General features: G+C 39.0%; 1 protein-coding gene and 1 non-coding gene across 2 annotated transcripts in view; one reads left to right on the plus strand and one right to left on the minus strand.

Moving 5' to 3' along the window:
* The window catches only part of EIF2AK4 (eukaryotic translation initiation factor 2 alpha kinase 4), a 101,013-nt gene that overhangs the window by 18,300 nt on the left and 58,738 nt on the right, over nucleotides 1–23,975 (plus strand). Inside the window, exons 4-9 of the mRNA XM_065940517.1 lie at nucleotides 6,061–6,213; nucleotides 8,216–8,296; nucleotides 9,750–9,898; nucleotides 15,938–16,053; nucleotides 19,153–19,310; nucleotides 20,195–20,730. Of these exons, the coding sequence (XP_065796589.1) occupies nucleotides 6,061–6,213; nucleotides 8,216–8,296; nucleotides 9,750–9,898; nucleotides 15,938–16,053; nucleotides 19,153–19,310; nucleotides 20,195–20,730 (1,193 nt within the window). The remainder of the gene's footprint in view (nucleotides 1–6,060; nucleotides 6,214–8,215; nucleotides 8,297–9,749; nucleotides 9,899–15,937; nucleotides 16,054–19,152; nucleotides 19,311–20,194; nucleotides 20,731–23,975) is intronic.
* LOC136172725 (U6 spliceosomal RNA) lies at nucleotides 1,513–1,617 on the minus strand. Its single transcript, XR_010664075.1, has one exon. It is a non-coding gene; the product is annotated as a U6 spliceosomal RNA (small nuclear RNA).

Raw genomic sequence — 23,975 nt, forward strand, 5'->3', positions numbered from 1 at the left:
TAATGTCTAACTGAAAAATAATATAGAGTTATATTGAAAATTCAGCTACAGAATCCTCTGGTATCTTGGGTTCATGATTTGCCATTTTTTGTAAAATTCTTTGCTGTGTTTGATTTGATTTTTATGGTGCAGTATTATATAATATAACTGTTACATAATCTTTATGCAAACTCCAGGAGATAGTGAAGGACAGGAAAGCCTGGCGTGCTACAGTCTATGGGGTTGTAAAGAGTTGGACTTGACTTAGCGACTGAACAACAGCAATGTAATCGTCATGCTATACATTAGATCCCCAGAACTTACTTGTTTCATAACTGAAAGTATGTATACTCAGACCTACATATCTTCCTTTTACTCTCACCCACCAGTCTCTTGGTAACCACCATTCTAGCCCCTGTTTCAGCTTTTTTAAATTCTACATGTAAATGATATCATGCAATATTGATTTATTTCACTTAATATAATGTCTCAAGTTCCATTTGTGTTCCTGCAGGCAGGAGGATGTTCTTTTTCATGGTTGAATATTTCATTGTGTATGTATACTTATATCACATCTTTATTCACTTTTTGATTGACACTTAGCTTGGTTATCATGAATAATGCTGCAATAACATGGGAGTATAGATATCTTTTCAAGATCCTTTGTTTTCATTCCCTTGAATATATACTCAGAAGTAGGATTGCTAGATCATATGTAGTTCTGTTTTTAATTTTTTGAGGAACCTCCATACTGTTTTCCAGAGTGGCTGCAGCAATTTACATTCTCACCAAAAGTATACCGGGTTTCCCTTTTCTTCACATCCTCACCAACACTTGTTGTTTGCTGTCTTTTTGATGTGTGATGTGATAGCTCATTGTGGTTTTGATTTGTGTTTCCCTCATGTTCAGTGATGTTATATATCTTTTCATGTGCCTGTTGGCCATTTGTATGTCTTCTTTGGAAAAATGTCTATTGTGTTCCTCTGTCCATTTTTTAATTGGATTGTTTGTGGTTTCTTTTTTATTTTTGCTGTTGAGTTGTATTAGTTCTTTATATATTTAAATATTGACCCTTTATCAGATATATGATTTGTAGATATCTTCTCCCATTCTGTAGTTTGCCTTTTCACTTTCTTGATGGTTTCCTTTGCTGTGCAGAATCTTTTCTTTTTTTTTTTTTGCTGTGCAGAAATGTTTGATTTAGTCCCACTTGTTTATTTCTGCTTTTGTTGTCCCACTCACCCCAGCCCCACCTTTTTTTGACTTTATTTTATTTATTTATTCAAATTTTTATTATGGTATAGTTTATTTGATTTACAATGTTGTACTGATTTCCACTGTATAGCTACTTATACAGTATCCACTATTTGTTGGATTCATTTGCCCTACAGGTCATTACTGCCTTTTAAGAAGAGTTCCCTGTGCTGTACAGTCAGTCCTTACTAGTTATCTAAGTTATATGTAATAGTGTGAACCTGTCAGTCTCAGCCTCTCTACCCTCCTTCCCCCCTCTCTTTCTCCCTTAGTAACCAAAAAAACATGGAATGCTTCACAGATTTACATGTCATCCTTGCACAGGGGCCATACTAATCTTCTCTGTATCTCTCCAGTTTTAGCATATGTTCTGCTGAAGAGAGCACATTGGTTTTATTTTAGGTTATACTTTTTACAAATGGCCAACAAACGCATGAAAAGATGCTCAGCATCACTAATTATTAGTGAAGTGCAAATCAAAACTACAATGAGGTATCACCTCATACAGGTCAGAAGGGCCATCATCAAAAAATCTATGAACAATAAATTCTGGGAGAAGGTGTGGAGAAAAGGGAACCCTCCTATACTATTGGTGGGAATGTAAATTGGTACAGCCATGATGGAGACCAGTATGGAAGTTCCTTAAAAAACTAAAAATAGAACTACCTATGACACAACAATCCCACTTCTGGGCATATACCTGGAGAAAACCAGAATTCCAAAAGGTACATGCATCCCAGTCCTCATTGTAGAACTATTTACAATAGCCTTCACATGGAAGCAACCTAAATGTCCATCAGCTGAGGAATGGATAAAGAAGATGTGGTACATATATACAATGGACTATTACTCAGCCATAAAAGGAGTAAAGTATGCCATTTGCAGAGATGTGGATGGACCTAGGGACTGTCATACAGAGTCAAGTAAGTCAGAAAGAAAAAAACAAATATAGTATATGAACGCATATATATGAAATCTAGAAAAATGTTACAGATGAACTCAGTTGCAAAGCAAAAATAGAGACACAAATGCAGAGAATAAACATGGATACCAGGAGGGGAAGGGAAGCAGTGGGATGAATTGTGAGATTGGAGTTGGCATATACACTACTGTGTATAAATGGATAACTAATGAGAACCTACTATATAGCATGGGAAACTCTATTCAATGTTCTCCAGTGACCTAAATGGGAAGGAAGTCCCAAAAAAGAGGGGATACATGTATGCATAAAGCTAATTCACTTTGCTGCACAGCAGAAACTTAGCATTGTAAAGAAATGATACTCCAATAAAAATAAATAAATTATACTTCTTCAGTCAGTTCAGTCGCTCAGTCGTGTCCAGCTCTTTGCAACCCCATGAACTGCAGCAAACCAGGCCTCCCTGTCCATCACCAACTCCCAGAGTTTACTCAAACTCATGTCCTTTGAATCGGAGATGCCATCCAACCATCTCATCCTCTGTTGTCCCCTTCTCCTCCCTTTGCCTCCTTCTCCTAAAACATACTTTTAATATTGAGATAACTGTAGATTCACATGCACTTGTAAGAAATAATACTAAGAGAGGCCATGCTCAGGTTGCCCCAATGGTAACATTTTGCAAAACTGTATTATAATATCATTAACAGGATATTGACATTGATACGGTCAAGATACAGAAAAAAAAAAAAAAAAAAGATACAGGATAGTTTCATCACCACAAGATCCCTTTTGTTGCCACCTCCTTTTATCCCCACTTCCCTGATAGCTCAGTTGGTAAAGAATCTGCCTGCAATGCAGGAGACTCCAGTTCGATTCCTGGGTTGGTAAGATCTGCTGGAGAAGGGATAGGCTACCCACTCCAGTATTCTTGGGCTTCCCTTGTGCCTCATCTGGTAAAGAATCTGCCTGCAATGTGGAAGACCTCAGTTCTTTCCCTGGGTTGGGAAGATCCCCTGGAGAAGGGAAAGGCTACCCACTCCAGTATTCTGGCCTGGAGAATTCCATGGACTGTATAGTCTGTGGGCGCAAAGAGTCAGACACGACTGAGCGACTTTCAGTTTCTTTCCTTATATCCCCATGCACTCCTTGATACCTGGCAACCATTAATCTGTTCTCCATTTCTGTAACTTTCTCGCTTCAGGAATGCTGTATAAGTAGCATCTTAGTATGTAACCTTTGGGATTGGCTCCCCGCTTTCATCATCATTCTCTGGAAGCTCATCCAGATTGTCACATGCGTCAATAGTTGTTACTTTTTATTGCTGAGTAGTATTCCATCTTATGTCTATATAAGATGTTTGTTTTGCACTGAAAGACATCTGAATTATTTCCAGTGTGGGTGTGTTAAAAATAAAGCTGCTCTAAACATTTCTGTCAGATTTTTGTGTGAACATGTTTTCATTTCTCTGGAATAAATGCTCAGGTGTGCAGTTGTAGGTGTATGGTACTCTGTGTTCAGTTTTTTAAGAAACCGCTGAGATTTTCCAGATTGACTGACCATTTTCCATTTCTACCAGCAATATGTAGGTGATTCAGTTTCTCCACATTCTTGCCAGCATTTAATGTTGTGACTTTTTTATTTTAGCTCTTTTAATAGAAGTTGTGATGGTTAATTTTTTGTGTCAGTTGGCTAGGCCATGGTACCCAGATATTTGACCAAACATTCTGTATGTTTCTGTGAAGGTATTTTTTAGATGAAATTAACGTTTAAGTCAGCAGACTTTTAGTTAAGCAGTTAACATAATGTGGGTGGACCTCACCCAATCAGTTGAGGGCTTTAAAAGAAGAATACTGGCCTCCTTGGAAGAAGAGGTCATTGCCAGGAGATGGCCTTTGGACTTGAATTGCAACATCAACTCAAAGCTGGGTCACCAGCCTGCTGGCCTGCCCTGCAGAATTTGGACTTAGCAGCTTCAATAATCTTGTGGACCAATTCCTTAAAATTAATCTCAGTCAATTTTTCCCTCTCCCTTCTCCCTCTCCTCTTCTTCTCTTCTTTTCTCTTCTCTTTTTTTCTCTACAACATTTAATTGGCTCCCTGTATCCTTGGGTGCTCCATCAGCACCCATAAGCAGTTGGATTCAGGCAACCACAGATGGAAAATATTTCTGAAAAAAAAAAAAAATCCAGGAAGTTCTAAAAAGCAAAACTTGAGTTTGCTGCATGCCAACAACTATTTACATAGCATTTGCCAACAACTATTTACATAGCATTTGCATAGTATTTTCATTCTAGAAGGTGTTGTAAGTAGTGTAGAGATGATTTAAAGTATATGGGAGGATGGGTGTAGGGGATATGCAAGTACTGCATCATTTTGTATAAGGGACTTGAGCATCTGTGGATACCAAGGGACGACTTTGTGTGTGCATATACACATACACACACAGCACTCACACACACACACATGCACCCCTTCTAGTTGGTTATGTTTCTCTGGAGAACCCTGACTAATAGAGATGTGTACTATGCCGTGAAGCAGAGTAGCTGCTGTAGATAAGGAGGTCAGGGGGCGCCCCTGATAAGGTGACATTTGGGCAGAGGCCTGAGAGAAGAAAGCCAGTGAGCTGTGTAGGTGTGGGGAAGAGGAGGACAAGAGTCAGTATGGTGAGTAGCTCTTATTTACATCAAGTCTTATATGATTTGTCAGATTTGTATAGAAAATGCTAGTGAATTATATAGATTAGCAAAAGAAAAGTCCTCCACTACCTGACTCCTGGTTTCTTTCTGGTGTAGAAATGGTTTTGTAATAGAGACTGCCTTCTTTCACCAGCTTTCTGTAAGAGAGCTTGTCATGCAATAGTTTGCCTCTTAGATTCCAGATTGGTGTTTCTCAACTGTAAACGGAAATATATCCAATGAAAGCCACAGCTTCTAGTACAATGAAAAAATACAACTTCCTCCAATCATTGCTGTACATAGGTGCTGCCAACGATCTCTGTGATTTCTCTCAAAAAGAGAAAGGTGTACAGTGACATCTATTACTTTCGACCACCCTGTTAAGTCCTTTTAGAAACAAGAACTTTCCATCTGCTTCATTGTCAATGAAGAAAAAGAAATTTCAGAGTGGCGGTCTTCGTCTGCAGAAGGCATTTGGCAGTCTTGACCTCTTTGGGGTTGGGATACTTGTTCAGTGTGGTTCCCAGAAACATGTGTTCTGTTGATTTACCAACCAAGCTACAATTTATGACTCCACGGGGCTGGGGAAAGTGGCTTCCTACATTCACATCTGATGTCTGAGAAGGGAGACTTTCTCCTTCTGATACTGTGAATGCTTCCCTAAGTGGAAATGAAATCCTTTCCAAGTATTGATCCGTCTTCTGCTGGCCCATTGCTAGCAGGTAGAGAGTGAGGCCGTTAAATATCCACATGTGTACTTCACTAGAATGTTTTCAGTAGGCTTCATGAATAGGTGTAAGCACTCATGTTAGCAATGATTATTCTCTGCTCAACTGTCCTTATATAGGCAGGTTTTCCAGTCAGGGAAACCTTTTAAGGAAAACCTTAAGAAGTAAAAACTGTTTACTTTTATGCAATCTTAAAAATCTTAAGTATATTATCAGATTTATTTATATAGAAAATGCCAATAAATTGAATAGGACTACAAAAGAAAAGTGATGCTTTTTATTTATTTAGTGATTTGTCTTGATAGCAACACAATGAGATGAGTGCTGAAAAGCTTTTTCCTGCTGTGATTACCTCCTATAACTAATTTAGAATGTGTTGCATCAACATGAATATCATCATTGTGAATGGTCTCAGATGGTCTGCATGTTTTTCTGTCATCTCGCCTTTGGACCCTGTCTTGGCATCACTTGATCACTTGTGGTTGATTTCCATCCACGTGTTTAGGTGATGATATTTGAACTGGCTCACCATGTGCAGTCATTTCTCTGCGAGCACAACAAGCCCCCTCCCAAGTCTTTTCATGAAGAAATGCTGGAAAGGCGAGCTCAGGAGGAGCAGCGGAGGCAGTTAGAGGCCAAGCGGAAAGAGGAAGAGGAGGTGAGACCCATGTCACCACGGGGCCAGCCAGAGGACTGAGAGCCCCTATAGGTTTTTAATCTCTGTCTCTGCCTACATACTTATCCATATTTGTTAAGTTTTGCTCAGCATTTGATCCAAGAACCATGAATTTATGTGAAAGGAGGCCCTAGGAGTAACCAAGAAATAAATACTATGAGTGAGTCCCTCCCAACAAGTATCAGTGCTACCCCTAGAACCCTTAGTCCTGGTCTTTATATGAAAGAAAAAAGTCAGTTTAAGCAAACTTCTGTGTGTGCTTGTAAAGCTGTGCAGAGTTCAGAGGCTATTACCTTCTTCCCTGTGTGGGACAAGCATCTCATGCCCAAACGAGTAGCCAAAGCCAGAGACCGAACGTTTCTTTTTTTGTTCACTCACCATTTGTATTTTTTCTTTAGTCTGCATAAGGATGTACACTCCTGTGTTATTTTAAAAATCCTTTCATCAAACATAATACATGTATCTAAATTTCCTTCTTGATTTTTGTTCTTTTTCTTCTATTTAGTCTTTTAATAAACTTACTTATCTAGAACTTATTTTGGTGTAGGTTGTGAAAATGAGGGTCTGAGTGCCCCCCTCCCAGACATTTTCCTAACACATTTATTGAATAATCATTCTTAGGTGATTTGTAATACTTCCTTTAAAGGGTATTTTACCTACTTATTTGTACTAAGTTCTATTTGTGAATTATCTCTTTCGTTCAATTCATCTGTTTTTTTCCTCAGGTCTATACCACAATCTTTGAATTATTGTATCTTTTGTAACATTAGACTATCTGAGGAGTCAGGACCCCTGTCCCTTCATATTTCATTGTTCTTTTTTTTCTCTCAGCTATCCTCACACATTTATTCTTACAGAGAAATTATAGGATTGCTTTCTCAAGATCAAAACAATGCCTCTGGAATTTTCAGTAAAATTGTACTTATATATCCATCTGGGCAGAATTTACATCATGGCAATGTCCAGACTTCTGATCCAGGAGTAGTTTTTCCATATATTTTTATCTCTCAGTGAGGCTTTTTAGTTTTCTCCCCTTAGATGTTACAGTTCACTTCTAGGACTTTGTTATTCCTACTTTTCTTATGTTATATTCCTTGCTCTTTTTTTCCTACTTCATTTTGTTCATCCTTGGCTTATGTTAGCACTGTCTTTGTGAGTTCCATTCATTTTGTTACTGTTTATCTCCTATTTAATTGCATAGCCTAGTTATCATTTAAAGTTTAAAGTTCTTACCTCTTAGGCAGAGACATTTTAATTAGAAGATAAAGATATTTAATTAACTGTCTTGTTTCAGTGTGCTGCTGGAGCTACCTGTAAGTTTTGCATATGTTTTTGCATTTTATATTATTGCTGTAATTGTTTTTGGTTAATCTCTCAATGGTTTTGATATTTATCACCTAGAACTTTAGGAGGCTCATAAAAACACTACTTTATGTAAATTTAGAATCATTTGAGTAATAGATACATGGGTCAAATGAATAGATCAAAATGCCACTTTTAATAATGAGAAAGCTGGTTGGGGAGTGCAGCTGAAGGTCTGTGACTTATGGGTGTGGTGCCGGCTCAGTCCACCTCCACCAGGGCAAAGAGTAGGTGCAAGTGCATGTTTTCTGCAGACAGGCAGATACCAAAAGGGAGGGGTTCAGTCAAGAGTGGGGTGAAGTGAGAGGCCAGTGGTATTGCCACAGTGAAAATCCCTCCACTTTGGGAATCTCCTGGTGGTCCAGTCGTTAGGATTCTGAACTTCCACAAGTCCCTCCACATAAAAGTGGCGAGGAAGTGTCCTTCTCCACACAGTCTTAACACCCATTTAAGTGGGAAACCTATTGCATAAGAACTCTGGTAAAACTGCTGAAACTATAGTATGTGCTAAGCTTTTACATACTCTTAGGACTGAAATTCAAAAGACTTTTTGTGATTTCAGAATTTGTGTGTTGTGTGGGTTTCAGAGATCAGCATTTGATGGCAGTATGATTTATTTCAGCAACGTGAAATCCTTCATGAGATTCAGAAAAGGAAAGAAGAGATAAAAGAGGAGAAAAAAAGGAAAGAAATGGCTAAGCAGGTACTCTAGAATTTCTACCATAGTCAAATAGTTTACATTTTGCTAAATATACAGTGTTTTTCTTTTCATTGATGGTATTCGAATTATTGTATCTTCATAATGTTTGAATATCTCAGAAGTCAGGACCTCTGTCCTTCATTCTTCTTTATTCCTTTTTCCCTCCTTTGTTGCTATCAGTAGTAAAGTTTAAAATGAGGCACTTAAAAGTCTACCAGATATCATTCATTGTGTATTTTATATTCTCCAGATAGTTACCAAACTTTGAATTGTATATTAGCTGTAGAAGACTTAGGCTTACGTAACTAGAGTAGTTTATCAACAGAGTTGAAGGAGAGGGGAGATTGAAGCTTTGATAATCAACCCAGACTGGAATTATTACTTGGAAAACAAAACTATTTGTTCATACTGAAGAGTGAATGGAAACCAGATGGATCTGCCTGAGATTTCATTGAGTGATGGAAAACAGATTAAAAAAACAGTGGTGGAAAAAGGATATAGTCCTTTGTCCTGTATTTTTCCTGAGTCCAGCTCAATCAGAAAACCAGTTACACATGTTTGCAGAAATCCAGAGAGAATTTTGCTCATTCTCCTTTAAAGAAATGGCATTTCCCCTAAGGGGAACAGTGAGGTGCAGTGGGAGGAGGTACTGATGTAGGAGTAAACAGAACCTGGCTGAAAGCTTTGGCTTTTTACTGCCTTGGCTTGGTGACCTTGACAGGTGACACTCTGAACTTGTTTTCTTCACCCCTTAATGTGGCACAGATAATGCTTTCCTGTCTGTCTTATGTAACCATTTCTACAGAAAAATGTACCACCCTTTGTGAATGTACAAAGCTATATACAAATTTAAGGTGATATGACTGTTCGCCTGTCTTTCATCTAATCTGCCTTCCTGACAGCCACTCTGCTCTCTGTTTTGTTTTTTTTTAAACGATGTTCAAAATAGTTTAATACTGGGTCAAGATAGATAATAAAACTATACTAGTTCTATCAACAGAAGAGATAATCATAGACCCCCCACCCCATATATTTATATATAACTGATTTTTTGAGCAAGGTACAAAGATAATTCTGGAGAAATGATAGCCCTTTTTGCAAATGGTACTAGAACATTTTTCTTCTTTTCCATTATGGTTTATTACAGGATATTGAGTGTGCTCTGTTTGAATGCCTTCTTCTGTTCATCTCTTGCTCTTCTCCCTAACTTTTCATGCCTATTCCACAATTCTACATATTTATAAAATTCACATTCTCTTAAAACTGTAACCTTGACCTTCAGTTCTTGAAACAGTACATATTTGGACACTAAATTTTAAAAAGTTGAGTTCAACTTTATTACACTTGAAAATCTTCAGCTTAAATGAAGTTTGCACACTCTCCATATTTATGATTACCATGATTGTCTTCCATTATGACTTAGGTCTAAAGTAGGTTTTACTTTTCTTTTTTTAAGGAACGTTTAGAAATAGCTAGTTTGTCAAACCAAGATCATACCTCTAGAAAAGACCCAGGAGGACACAGAATAGCTGCCATCCTACATGGAGGCTCTCCTGACTTTGTAGGAAATGGTAAACATCGGACCAACTCCTCTGGAAGGTCCAGGTAAGTCCCTGAGATTTCTAGTCCCTTAAAACAACTTCTAGTGAAATTTGGTTGAGTTGTCACATGACAATTTTAATAACTTTTTCAAAGCCTGTGTATCTTAATATATTAGTAATATAAAATTTTTCATTTGCTTTAATACTTTCCACGTATCTTTCATGAAGCCAGTTTTATTTCCCTTTATTTAACAGTTATTAACCTTAACAGTCTTGCCTCCAGTGCAGTTTGATCTGACTTTTGATGATCTAACTATTCAATGTTAGTTGGTCAGTCATGTCCAACCCTTTGTGACCCCATGAACTGTAGCCCACCAGGCTTCTTTGTCCATGGAATCCTGCAGGCAAGGATACAGAGTGGGTTGCCATTTCCTTCTCCAGGGGATCTTCCCAACCCAGGGATTGAACCTGGGTCTCCAGCATTGTAGGCAGATTTTTTACCGTTTGAGCCATCAGGGAAGCCCAATTATTCAGTAAGTGATTTAAAAGCTTTTCTTCCATCAGAATCGTCATCCAGTCAGATTCACACTGTTTTCAGTCTGTAACGCCTTAGGTCTCAGCACAGGTGTGGGGAGAGCGCCACCGTGGGCACAGGTGGAGGAGACCCTTTACGTGAGGATGGGAGCCCCAGTTTGCTGCCAGGCCCCCCTCCCCTCGCTGCTGAGGACCCTGGGCTTCCCCGTCGCGAGAGGTGGGCTCCTGGGTTGTCCCTGTCACCAAAGGTCACATGAAAGATACTGTCCCTTCTTCCACATCCTTTTCCACTAAAGAATTGAGGCTTCCCTGTGAAGTAAGTCCCCTACATACAAACCTTCAAGTTTCAAACTTTGAAAGATGCAGATGTGCACTCCGTCAGTGTCAGGCATGAGCAATATTGCAGCTTGATCTCCCTCTCCTGGCGCCGATGATCCTCAGCTCTCCCTTCTCCCATCTCTACTCCTTCCTCCGGTCGGTAACTCTTCTCGACTGTTCACTCAGTGCCAGCCCTGTACGCCAGCTGTTGTACTGTACTTGCTTTTCAAGGTACTGTACTATAAGATTAAAAATGTTGTTTTTTTGTATTTGTTTTTTATATATTACTTGTGCGAAAGGTATTATAAACCTACTACAGTATAGCACTATATAGCCAGTTTTGTTAGTTGGGTACCCAGGCTAATTTTGTAGGACTTATGAACAAATTGGACTTCTGAACACTCTATCAGAATGGAACTTGTTTGTATGAAGGGGACTTTCTATGTTTGCTGTGACTCCCACAGTAGACCAGAAAGGAATTTTAGCACAGAATTCTTTTCTGTGATTAGGTGGGTGATAAAATAGAGCAGGTATTATCATTCAGCTTCTATATGTATTTGAACTATCTCTTGTGATAATCTAAGCACCACTTAAAACCAACATTTTAGGTACCAAACTAAAAGCTTATATAATCTTTTGGGTTATAGGTTGTTTATAAGGAGGAATCATTTCAGTTCTTTCCCTAATTATCTACTTTGAAAAAAAATCAGCTCAGAAATCATTTTGATATTAACATTTAACCACTTACTGTTAAGGTGAACGAAATGTTTTCTTGAATGCAGTTTCTGGTAATGATTTATTTTTAAGATTATAACTCCTTATACCAATTTAGATTATTTTTTGCAACGGGGCTTCCATTAGGCAACATAGTTTGAAGCTGTCAGAGTATTCCACTAGGAACTATCTAACAAATTCCTACTGTGTTTGAAATGGTGGAAGTAAATCAATGCCGTGAATTAGGCTGTATAAAAGGCAATTTTTTTAGTCTAATTATTTCCATTTTTGTGGCTAACTGTAAACAGTGGGTCCAAGATTACATTTGCTTTTGAGATCAGTAATTATTAGCAAGTTTATTTAAGGAAGGGTGGGAAATTCTCTATTTCCTTGACACAGGTAGAACAGATTTTGTGTAGCACTTGTAAAGGGATATTAATATGTCTTGGATAGAATGACATTTCCACAAGAATCCAAGAAGTCATTTTCATGTGTTGTTCACCAAGATTGTTGTACAAACCTGTATGGAACTCTGGCATTCTGTCACCTACAGATTAGAAAAGAATGAATCTTTCTTATAGTTTACTTTGCTTCTTTGGTTAAGAAATAAAAATTCCTTGATATACTGAAGTATCTCATACATACTCTTTATTCTTTTTCTTTCTTGCTATTCACTAGTCTTTTAAGTTGGAAAGCCAAAGGAAATGAGCAGAGGATTCCATTTTATTCTTTCAACTAGAAGATACGTTCAGTAGAGTTAGTAGACATGACCTTGTCATGAACATTGTCAGCAGTCAGTATTTGAATTGGCTGTGACTAAAAGCAATACAATCTATAACGAGATACTTGATGAGGACTTACTTGCTAAAGGCCACTGTTCTGAGTCCTAGGGATTCAGTAAATAACATCAAGATAGACTCTGGTTTCTTGGAACTTGTATTCTAGTTGGAAGAGACTGTCCACAAGCAAACCAGAAGTTGTCAGATAATGACTAGTGCTCTGCAGAGAATTTAATTGGCTGTCTGGAAGAAAGACTGAATTGTTACTTTAGATTGGGTGTTTGGAGGAAAGAGTTCAAGGACTGGATCCTGAGTGACTAAAGGACAGTGGCTTTAAACTGAGGGGCACATATACTGGATCTGGATGAAGGGAAGGAGCCAGCTGCTCAGCTGAAAAGAACGGCCAGTATAGAAGACCCCAGGCTGGCCTAGGCTGGTCCTGCCCAGAGCTCATCATCCAAGGCAGCATGGCTAGAATGACCAGTTATGGAGACAGTGGTTCAAGGGGGCAATAGGGGCAGATCACAAGTGAGGTCCTTGTTGGTTGAATCAGGAGTTTGGGTGTACTGAGAAGCCGTTTGAGGTTTTAAAAAGGAATACAGTATCATCTGATCCATGCTGAGCGAAGTTCTTCCTGGCTGCTAGTGGAGAACGGAGAGCGGGGGCGAACAGTAGAAGAATGGCTCATGTGTCTCATGTCATACCACCCTCCCTCTCCCTCACCCTCTGCACGGTGGCCACGCTCATCACCCAGTCCTTCACACACACCGATCTCCTTCCCATCTCGTGGCCTCTGCCAGTTTCTCTACCTGCGATGCTCTCCTTCAGTTCACTTTGCATGGCCGACTTCTCATCACTCAGTTCTCCCCTCACACGTGATCTCCGCTGCCTTCCTTGAGCACCCCACACCTTAGCTACTTGTTCTCCAATTTCCTGCTTTATTAAATTTCTCCATAGCAGTTACTGCTAGCTAAACTTCATATTCATTTGTTTGCTTTTTAATTGTCTTCTCCTTTTGTGAAAGTATGGGGTTCTTGCTTCTGTGTTTTCTTCAGGGCCTGGCACAGTGCCTGGCAGGGACAGGGTAGGTACTCAGTAAACATCTGATGGAGGGAGGGAGGGAGGCAGGAAGGATGATAGAAAGGGACAGATTGTCTTTTTGGCCCTGGTAGGGTCTGCAGTCTCTTTAACCAGGGCAGCTCTACTTTTCTTTTTTGTGTGGGATACATCAAAAACCAGTAAGTCTTTATGTAATGAAAAGTCTCCACTGTGTAAAACAAGAGAAAGAGAACAGAAAACCCCTGACTCTTCTAGTGGAAAGAGCTTAAAGGCTTGATTTTCATGTACCTGGCCCCTTGGCCCAGCTTTTCACTGATGCACTTTTGCCTTTGTTGAGCAACTTCACTTTCTATGTCCTTAATCATTCCCTGGCCTTAAGAATTTGTGGACACACATGTAGTACAAAAGACTCAAATCATAATAGGTTTTCTCAGCAGTGTGGGAGGGTTTTAGGGGAGGGAATTGAAAGTGGCAAGACCAGGTAATAATGGGGAGAAATTTGGTGATGACCTGAACAAAGCAGGGAAATTGGAGAAGAAAGGCTCATACTTAGGAATCAGTTAGTTGCAGGAGATCTAGGAGCTCAGGGAGACGTGCACATTTTAACTAGTGAGACAGAATGGATGACTATGCCACCAACCAAAAAAAGAGCCCAGGAGAAAAATCCAATTGAGAGTGAGTAGGGGTAGGTGGCAGTTTCATTGACTTTGTAGTAGCATGAAGAGTGAATGGAAGGGACAGCAAGTGTAGAAGTTAGAAAATGAAAAGCAAGACGGTGCAGGAGATTGAGGGAGAGGAGGATGGACATGGGAGAGATTTATGGGCTGAAGATAAGGAGCCAATGGAGAGGGACAGATTGAACATAAAGAAGAGAGGGACTAACTGATGGATCAGGGTCCCAGAGGAGACTTCAGGGGTGGAACTGAGGACAGGGTAGCTGTCCTTCCTCTGAGTCTGAGAAAAAGAAAAAATGGCTCAGGTACCAAGTAACTTTCTAGGTGGACGGACCCGCAGAAAGTGTGGGTTTCACTGTTCATTACTTCATGGTCTTAGTGAAAGTGGAGGTCAGAATGACACTCACAATGAGAGGACTGCTTCCTAGAGATTTGTGCCTCATCATAGCGTTTCTAACAAGTGTCCTATCTGACCATCAAGGGCATTCTTTCTTGCCTCGTCCCTGTAGAGCTCTCCCAATTTAATTTAATTTTTGCATTGTAATTTGGCTTTCCACTCAGAAAAAAAGGGAAAGAGAGAAAGAAGGGTTAGGCTTTGAGTGTGAGGGTTGGGCATTCTGTAGTGTGGGGCCCAGTTAGTGACTAGGAATTTGTAGTGCTCTTAAACCCCGATTTTGCAGCTTTCTCCAGATGTGCGTGTACACAGGATGTGGGGTCAACATGGACTTGTGTTAAATCACTTCCATAGAACTTCTGTGATGATGGAAATGTTCTCGATCAGTGCTGCCCACTGTGGTAGCCACTAGTCACTTGGGGCTGTTGAGTACCGACATACCTCAGAGATGTTGCAGGAGCAGACCACCACAATGAAATGAATATCACTGTATAGTGAGTCACTTGAATGTTTGGATTCCCAGTGCATGTAAAAGTCATGCTTACACTATGCTGGAGTCTGTTAAGTTTGTGATAGCACTATATCTTTAAAAAAAATAGTTAGTTGCTAAAGAGCCAGCCAGTATAGAAATTTCTCTTTAAACTATTGTGTATCTAACAATATAATATGGTATATCTATATTTATTGTCTCTGAAAAGGCTTTATGATACACTTGCTAAGAGAGAGAAAAATCCTCAAATGGAATGAGATTTGTGATTCTACTTTGTGTTGAGTTGGCCAAAAAAAGTTCGTTGTTTTTTTTTTTATTAGAAAAACCCCAATAGAAAGCATACATTGATATATGTTTAGAAAAATAAACCTCAAAATATTAATAGATATTAAGAGCACTTATCATTTGGTGGGATTATGAGGAGCTTTGTTTTCTTTGTATTCTAATTTTTCTAAAAGGGAGATGTTTATGTGTTAAGAATAAAACACAACTATTAAATTAAAAAAAACAGTTTACATATCTTAATTTAAAAGTATTACTAAAAAAATGCTAAACATCTGAGCCTTCAGTGAGTCATGGTAGTAACTGAGCACAGATCACCGCAACAAATACATAATAATGAAAAAGTTTTAACTATTGCAAGAATTTCAAAAGTGTGACACAGACACATGAAGTGAGCAAATGCTATTGGAAAAATGGTGCTGATAGACTTGCTTATTAACACAATGTTGATACAAACCTTCAATTTGTTTAAAAAAAAAACAGCAGCCATGGTATCTGTAAAGTATCTGTAAAGTGGAGCACAATATCACAATACAATGAGGAATCCCTGCACTTAAATGTGCCTACTCAAGTTGAAGAACTGAATTTTTAATTTAATTTAGTTGTGATTGAATTTAAGTAGCTACGTGTGGCTACCATACAGGGCAGCGCCCATCTAGAACAGGGTTTGTAGAATTCACATGGGGAAGACTCCGTGGCGAGTGGGGGCTTGGACAGCTTTCCCATTAGCACCTTCAGCTCAATTCCCAGCAGAGACTGCTATTGGACAGTGAATTGACTAGTAAGCAGGAGAAAATGGAGGGGCACAAATTTCCTGTGTTAATCTTAAAAAAAATCATTGTCCAAATTTATTTTGAAGGCGAGAACGTCAGTATTCTATGTGTAGTAGTGAAGATTCTCCTGGCTCTTGTGAAATCCTGTATTTCTCTGTGGGTGGTCCTGATCAGCTCATGGTGCACAAAGGGAAATGTATCGGTGAGTAAACTAGCTAAACTCGTTTAAATTATTCTAATTATGCAAGTTAATCATGAAGGAGCAGGGGAGAATAGACACTACGTCGTCTAGACCAGCGTGGTTGCAGAAAAGCTCTGTAAGCTGACAATCATTCTAGCTCCTGTTACTGATGACCAAAAGTAGAAGTCACTCAGCTTTCCATTTCTTGTAAAATAGAAATAAAGCCCCAGGATGTTGGAAATATCGTTAGCAGAAAGACAAAATTTGTCATCATTAGAATTAGCCAAACTTTTCAAAACCAAGTTGGTTCAAATATTATGAATCTGTAATTTTGCATCATGTACATCTGTTACTGAAGAAATATGTCTAGAAAAATGAGTTCTAATGCCTGTGGTCTTTGAGGGTTAAGTCTCATTTTCTTAATTTGCTGTCCACCTGCTCAGCATTTTCTTGCTTGGCATCCTGTACCAGACCAGGAAATTCACTTTATTTTCTATTTGTTTTATTTATCAGTTTAGCCATCTTATTTAGCAGATGGCTATTTGTAGTGAGTTTTGTTCAAAAATTTATTTGAATTGTTTATATTAAAATCAAGTTTTCCGTGTCTACTTCCTTTGCTCTAAATGTACATCATCTTTTATCAATCATACAGATACAGCCACTAATTGGTGTAGGGATCACTTGCATATGGTGAATTTGACAGTTAAGTTTCATTTTCAATCCCATGAGTATTTTTACCAGAGCTAATAGGCAGCCAAATTACCTAAATCAAGTTTGCTTTCTTTTAAAGGTATCTTTTTTCCCTTCCTCTTTGAGGAGATGTACACAGGAAGGGAAGTTACCAGGGAGAGGGCAGCAGGTAGAGAAAAAAGAAACCAAGCATCTGAAGAGTCCGTGATCTGAACACATAACCTGGGCCATGGAGGCGGCATGGACTGTGCAGGATTCTGCACATAGGCAGAGCCTGTCCTCTTCAGACACAGCCACCATTTGGGAAGGTTTAAGACCTTGCTAGAGATGATTTGCTTTGGTCTTGAGGCTGTCCTTAACTCTAAGGCATTTCTGACTCATGAATTGGCAACATAAAACTCACTCCTTTTAATGGTCTGGGGAAATCAGGAAGGCAAATCAATCCAACTGTGTATTACCTTACCTTGGCCTCCTAGTCTCCTTGGTACTCATTAGACAGATTCACCTTTGTTAATACCCTCATTAGGAGACACATTTGCAATCTGAAGTTTTTTTAATGTAAAACCACCAAGTAAATTATTTATTTTGTTTTCTCACAATGGGTTTAATTTTTAAAATGGGTCCTAATTTTTTAAGAAATGTTTTTGTGAAAGATCAACTAATTAACATTTGCTTTTCAATTTAAAGCTGTTGGACCTAGAGGGAATCAAGAATTTCCCCAGTTATTATTTCCTATATATTAATATTAAAGCACTGGAAAGACTTCTATATAAATGATCACACAGTGGAATATCAGTCTGAGCTCTTATGGTAGCATTTTCCTTCAGACTTGTTTCAGTGTGTTCTTGTGTCCTTTTTATTATCCCCACAACACAGAAGTGACAAAAGGTAGGTGGCAATAATAGAATTATAATACAAAAAAAAAAAATGCAGCCAGCAATTACGAAATACCCACTTAATCCCAGCTGGGGATATATATATATTGCAAGACATTGTGCCATATAATTCACAAATTTAATTAGGCTTTCTGTACATCACATCACATTCCATCCCATTAATATTTACTATCCTGTATCTCCAACATGTGCTGCATAGATCCTATATTCCACAGGTTGCTTACTTTGGTTGACAGATTTTCAAACACTAGGGGTTTTTATTTTTATTTTCCCTTAGCTAAGAATGTCCAGAATTATTTATAACTAGTGTAACAGATCATTTCAATTAAAATTAAAAATCTCTTAAATTGTCCCCATATTTATGAAGGATCACTGCCTCTCTCAGTGAGTTAGTTCAGCCACATTTCTCTAGACTATTTTTGCAAAAACTACTTTGTCTTGTGTATACAGGTTACTTTACTTTTCATTATGAAGATAATGTAGCATCATGGAAAACTATTATTTACATAGTAAGAGAAAAAGAATAGATCAGTAGTTTTCATTTGGGGTGATTTTGTTCCCTGGGGGACGTTAGTTGATATTTGGATATTTTGATGATTAACACTAGGGTGGAGGTGCTACTGGCATCTCATGGATAGAGGAGAGGGCTGCTGCTAAACATCTTACAGTACACACGACAGCCCCCTTCAACAAAGGGTTTTCTGGTTCCAAATGTCAGTAGTGTCGAGGGTGAGAAACCCTGTTATATATGCTAAATTTGGTAAATTAGGGGAAAAAAGGGAGGAGGTTCTAGAAGAAAAAGACAAATTGGTGATATTGTGGGTGATATTTTTCTCCACTTCCAATTTTTTGGTGATTTTCTATTACAGTCTTTAATAAAAATTTAGATTTTTGTAAAAAATTTTGGGGCATTACAAAAATTTAGCTCTCCCAGGCATAGGTGGACACCATATGCCTATCATGAAATAAATGTGTCTCTCTCAAGCACTTCAAATTTAAACTGTCATGACTTATGCCTTCGCTCAAAGCCATTGGCCACTTTGTATTTACTGAGCATATTCAGATTTTGTGTTTAGAAGATCATTGATGTATTCAAATTTCTGAGTTACTAAAATCTGTTTTCACTATGCATGCTAATCTTCATTGATGGAGCATTCCTGGTTCCAAACTCCTTCTGTCAATGTTAGTTGGTATTTAGCTATATGAAGGTTACACTACCACACCAGCAGGCACAGTTGTCAGAGGTGGTTATGAAAATAACATTATGAATACCAGCTAGTGGAAGAAAACATTGATCTGATACTAAGATCTCACTGTCAAATATTGTCCCTTTATAAAATTTACTATTTTAAAGTTCAGAGTATATTGTTAAAACACCAAAAATTGGTTACAAAAGAGCACGTATTACATGAAATCACATTTTTCTTAGTACATGGTATCCATTGTTGAACAAATGACTATTCCCTGTTTTTTTTTTTTATGCCCACAGAAAATGTACCAATGATACTTAATTATATTTTCTTTCAATGTGCAGGCAGTGATGAGCAGCTTGGAAAATTAGTTTACAATGCTTTGGAAACAGCTACTGGCAACTTTGTCTTGTTGTATGAGTGGGTCCTTCAATGGCACAAAAAAATGGGTCCATTCCTTACCAGTCAAGAAAAAGAGAAGATTGATAAGTGCAAAAAGCAGGTAGGCATCCAGGGTGGCTCACTGAGCAAAAGGACTAACCTGGAGTTTAAGGCAACGACAAGACCCAGTAACTCAGCATTTGACTGGCCAGCAAAGAAGACCCAGAATGCGATGAAATCTGTTCAACCAGAGAGGATGGTGGAGGATCATAAGTGTTCCCAGACCCTGCTGCCTCTTTCAGAACTTTCAGAGCATGGTCCAGACTCCTGCAGCTGCTTCTCAACCTCCTTTCTTAGCTTTTATTATTCCATTAATAGCTCTCTCTCTCCAGCAGGGACTAAAGAGCACTTCACAACTGTGCTATTTGCAATCATTTGCATTTTCTCAGTCTCTTGAAATATTCACAACTGCATTTTAGGGGACTAGAGAATTGTATAATTCATTCATAATACTTAGCTTAAGGAGAACATTTAATATTGCATTGCTACATAATAAATAAAGAGGTTATAAAACAATAGGTGAAGCATCATGTTTGGAAATGTATGTGTATTTTTTACAAAAAGAAAAACTGGAAGTAAATACACTGAAATCATAACAGAGTCTTTGAGTGGTGACCATAAAGATAAATTGTGGGATTTTTCTTTTGTATTAGTACCTATTAAAATTTTGACAGTGAATATTTATAATCAGGCAAACTTATTTTAAATTAATGTTTCTTTTTTCTGGTGGCCATATTGCAAAAGAAGCTGCTTTTGAAACTTGTCCATCCTTAAGAACTATTAAGTTGACCATGTGGTTTAGGGGAGGACTCAGTTCAGGGCATATTCCTTCTCCTTGCTGTCGGAAAGTACGTATTCTATTCAGATATTTCACTTTTGTGGTGAAACACTAGTTAATGCTGACCAACCCAGCTATCATCATCTTACTGTTTTTATCCATTCCAGATTCAAGGGGCAGAAACGGAATTCAGCTCCCTGGTGAAACTGAGCCATCCAAACATAGTACGCTACTTTGCGATGAACCTCAAAGAGCAAGACGATTGCATCGTGGTGGATATTTTAGTGGAGCACACGAACGGGATCTCCCTCGCAGCCCACCTGGGCCACTCAGGCCCCATCCCGGTACATCAGCTTCGCAAGTATGCAGCTCAGCTCTTGTCAGGCCTCGACTACTTGCACAGCAGTTCCGTAGTGCACAAGGTTCTGAGCGCATCGAATGTCCTGGTGGATGCAGAGGGCACCCTCAAGATTACGGACTACAGCATTTCTAAGCGGCTGGCGGACATTTGCAAGGAGGACGTGTTTGAGCAGACCCGGGTTCGTTTCAGTGACAGTGCCCTGCCTTACAAAACCGGGAAGAAAGGGGATATTTGGCGTCTCGGCCTGCTGCTGCTCTCCCTCAGCCAAGGACAGGAGTGTGAAGAGTATCCTGTGACCATCCCTAGTGACTTACCAGCTGATTTTCAAGATTTTCTAAAGCAGTGAGTGTCGCTGAGACTTTTCTCTAACTGCGTTTTACTCCTTTCCTTTTGATTGCACTTGAATGTGATTAACGCCTGAGTCACGTGTGTAATCTGAAACGTGAAGGACAGGTTTCAACTTCCATCTTTGTTCTCCCAGTCCTTTCCCAGCCACACATGTTCTGTTTTCTCACTCAGGTTTATCGTCCTCATAACTCCTACGTTCTTCTAAATTCACTTGGGCTTAAGAATAGACTTTCAAACTACCTTTTGGGGACTGCCTGGTATACACTAAGAAGTCAGCAGGGACTGCTGCTAGGGGGAGAAATGCCCCAGGTATTCCAAATGGTAAAGGCCGCCTTTACTGCTGGTTCCTAAGGGGTCAAAGACGACACCTCCCATTCATAAAACAGCTTTAGGAGTACAGTTCTGCCCCTAGTTTTTCTTAACCTTTCTCCTTCATTAGCAGTGTCCCATTCAGCCAAGTTGTAGAAAGCAAACGACTTCCTTGCCCTAGTCAGAGGAGTCTCAACATCCGTAAATTACAGGTACAGATTTAATTACAGAGCCAAGTGTTTTTGTTTTTTTTTAATTAAGATATAGTTGATTTTACAGTGTGTTAATTGCAGGTATGGTGAGTGAAAGTCACTCAGTTGTGTCTGACTCTCTGTGACCCCATGGACTATACAGTCCATGGAATTCTCCAGGCCAGAATACTGGAGTGGGTAGCCTTTCCCTTCTCCAGCGGATCTTCCAAACCCAGGGATCAAACCCAGGTCTCCCGTATGCAGGTAGATTATTTTCCAGCTGAGCCACCAGGGAAGCTCAAGAATACTGGAGTGGGTATTCTCCAATAGGGTAGCCTATCCCTTCTCCAGTGGATCTTCCTGACCCAGGAATCGAACCCAAATCTCCTACATTGTGGCAGATTCTTTACCAGCTGAGCCACAAGGGAAGCCCAGTTTCAGGTCTACAGCAGAGTAGTTCAGGATGTTTGCAGATTATACTCCATGGTAGGTTATTACAAGATAATGGCTATAATTCCCTGTGGTACATAGTACGACCTTGTTGCTTATCTGTTTTGTTTATCTGTTGCAAATCTGTTGCTTATCTGTTTTATATGTAGTAGTTTGTATCTTTAAAACCATACCTCTAATTTGTCTGTTTTATCTACTTTGAGATAGTCCTTAATAAAATAAGATCCCTTAGTCTGGGTTTTTCTAGACATTCCCCTGGTCCTGCAGAAGTGAACCTGGACTGGTTTCTTCCCTTTCTGACACTATCATATTTTCCACCTTTCCACCCCCCCCCAACCATTCACTTTTACTCACTTCATCACTCCCTACATTTCTTTTACCCTTTACGTTTCTTCTCTTCTCATCTATTCCAGCTGCCATTTGGCCTGATCTATAATATTACTATTTCCTGTCACTCAGTTGTTCTTACCCATTACAGAAGTGAAAGTAGCTGCACTTATATTTAAATAGATAGTTTGTGTGTACCATTAAATAGAAGCAGATGTGCCTCACAGACATAGAGATCAGACTGATAGCTAGGGTCAGGGATGGAGTAGGAGTTTGGGGTTGGTAGATGGAAACTATTATGTATAAAATGGATAAAACCGAGGTCCTAGTGTATAGCACAGGGAACAATATCTAATCTCCTAGGATAAACCATAGTGGAAAAGAATATTTTTTAAAAAGATGTATGTGTGTGCAAAACTGAATTACTTTGCTATATAGCAGAGATTGGCACAACATTGTAAATCACCTGTAATTTAATTAGGAAATAAATAAATAGAAGAGACAATACACAAAGTTGTAGAAAGTGGCTAACGATTCTTAATGCTGTGTTCTCTCAACATATATAAACATCTAAAATTTCTAAAGAAATCTTTTATGATTTCTCTTTAATGCAGTAGAACTTTTAAACTATTTATAAAAGCACCCTGATGATGAAGTTGACTAAAATGACATCAGAGGGAAAATGGGGATAGAACCACTCATGGAAAGATTCATTTCCTCCTTCAGAATGTCATCTTTAGCTTTCTGCCCTTCCTCCTTGGTCAAGAATAATTTAGTAAAGGTTAGTAATATAAACAAACAACACTGGGAAATTTAAGTAGAACATATCTTTCATATTTAGTAGTAAAATGAAGGACTTTATTTTAGGAACTAGGAAAGTAGCCACAACTTCCCCTAGTTCTCCTCTTAGAGAACAACTCTATGGTCTGTCGGTTTTGAACTTGAGATCAGTGCCATTTCTTATTCTATTAATAATATGGTTGTCCTTTAGATTGAGTCATGTATTTCTCTGTCTTCCTAAGGTGGTTTGATAGACCGCTTATTTAAAAAGCAGATGTATAGTATTTTACTACCTTTGCTGTGTAACCCCAGTTAACAACAACAACAAAAAATCATTCCCAGACAAGTGTAGTAGCATTTCATTTGTAGTTACATTTTTACTTATTGGTGAACATCCTTTGAAGAAAGGTTTGTTTTAAATCAGTCTCTGTGATAGGATAGAGTCCAGAGTCGAAGCCAGACAGCTCAGTTCATATTCTACCTTTATCCCTCACTGGTTGAGTGACTTAAACTCTCTACTCTGAGTCTTTTCCTCCAAAAGACAAGGATAATAGCAAATAACATAACAAGACACCTGAGGATGGAGAGCACCTAAGGGTGGGGACTGGTTGCCAGGAGAACCAACCACTTGATTTAGGGTTTGAAAGTTTCAGTCCTACCCCCAACCTCTGTGGAGAGGGGAGGGGCTAGAGGTTGAATGGATCTCTAATGGCCAGTGATTTAATTGTTCACACCCATGTAGTGATGCCTTTGTTAAAAACCAAAAAGACAGGATTCAGAGAGCTTCCAGGTTGGTGAACACAGGAGGTGATGGGTGGGTGGTGGCCCAGAGAGGGCAAGGAAGTTCCAAGCCCCTTCCCATATACCTTGCCCTCTGCATCTCTTCCAGCTGACTGGTCCTGAGTTATATAGCCTTTTACATAAAGCTGATAAACTAGTAAGTAAAATGTTTCTGAGTTCTGTGAGCTGCTCTAGCAAGTTAATTGAACCCAAGGAGGAGGTCATTGGAATCTCCATTCCATCGGTAGCCCATTGGTCAGAAGCACAGGTGACAGCATGGACTTGTTATCGACGCCTCTAGTCAGGGTAGGGAAGGAAGTCTCATTAGACTGAGCCCCTAACCTCTGGGATCTGATGCTCTCTCCAGGTAGATAGTGTCAGAATTGAGTTGAGCTGTATGAC

The sequence above is a fragment of the Muntiacus reevesi genome, chromosome 7 (assembly GCF_963930625.1).
Source record: "Muntiacus reevesi chromosome 7, mMunRee1.1, whole genome shotgun sequence".
Taxonomy (NCBI): Eukaryota; Metazoa; Chordata; class Mammalia; order Artiodactyla; family Cervidae; genus Muntiacus; species Muntiacus reevesi.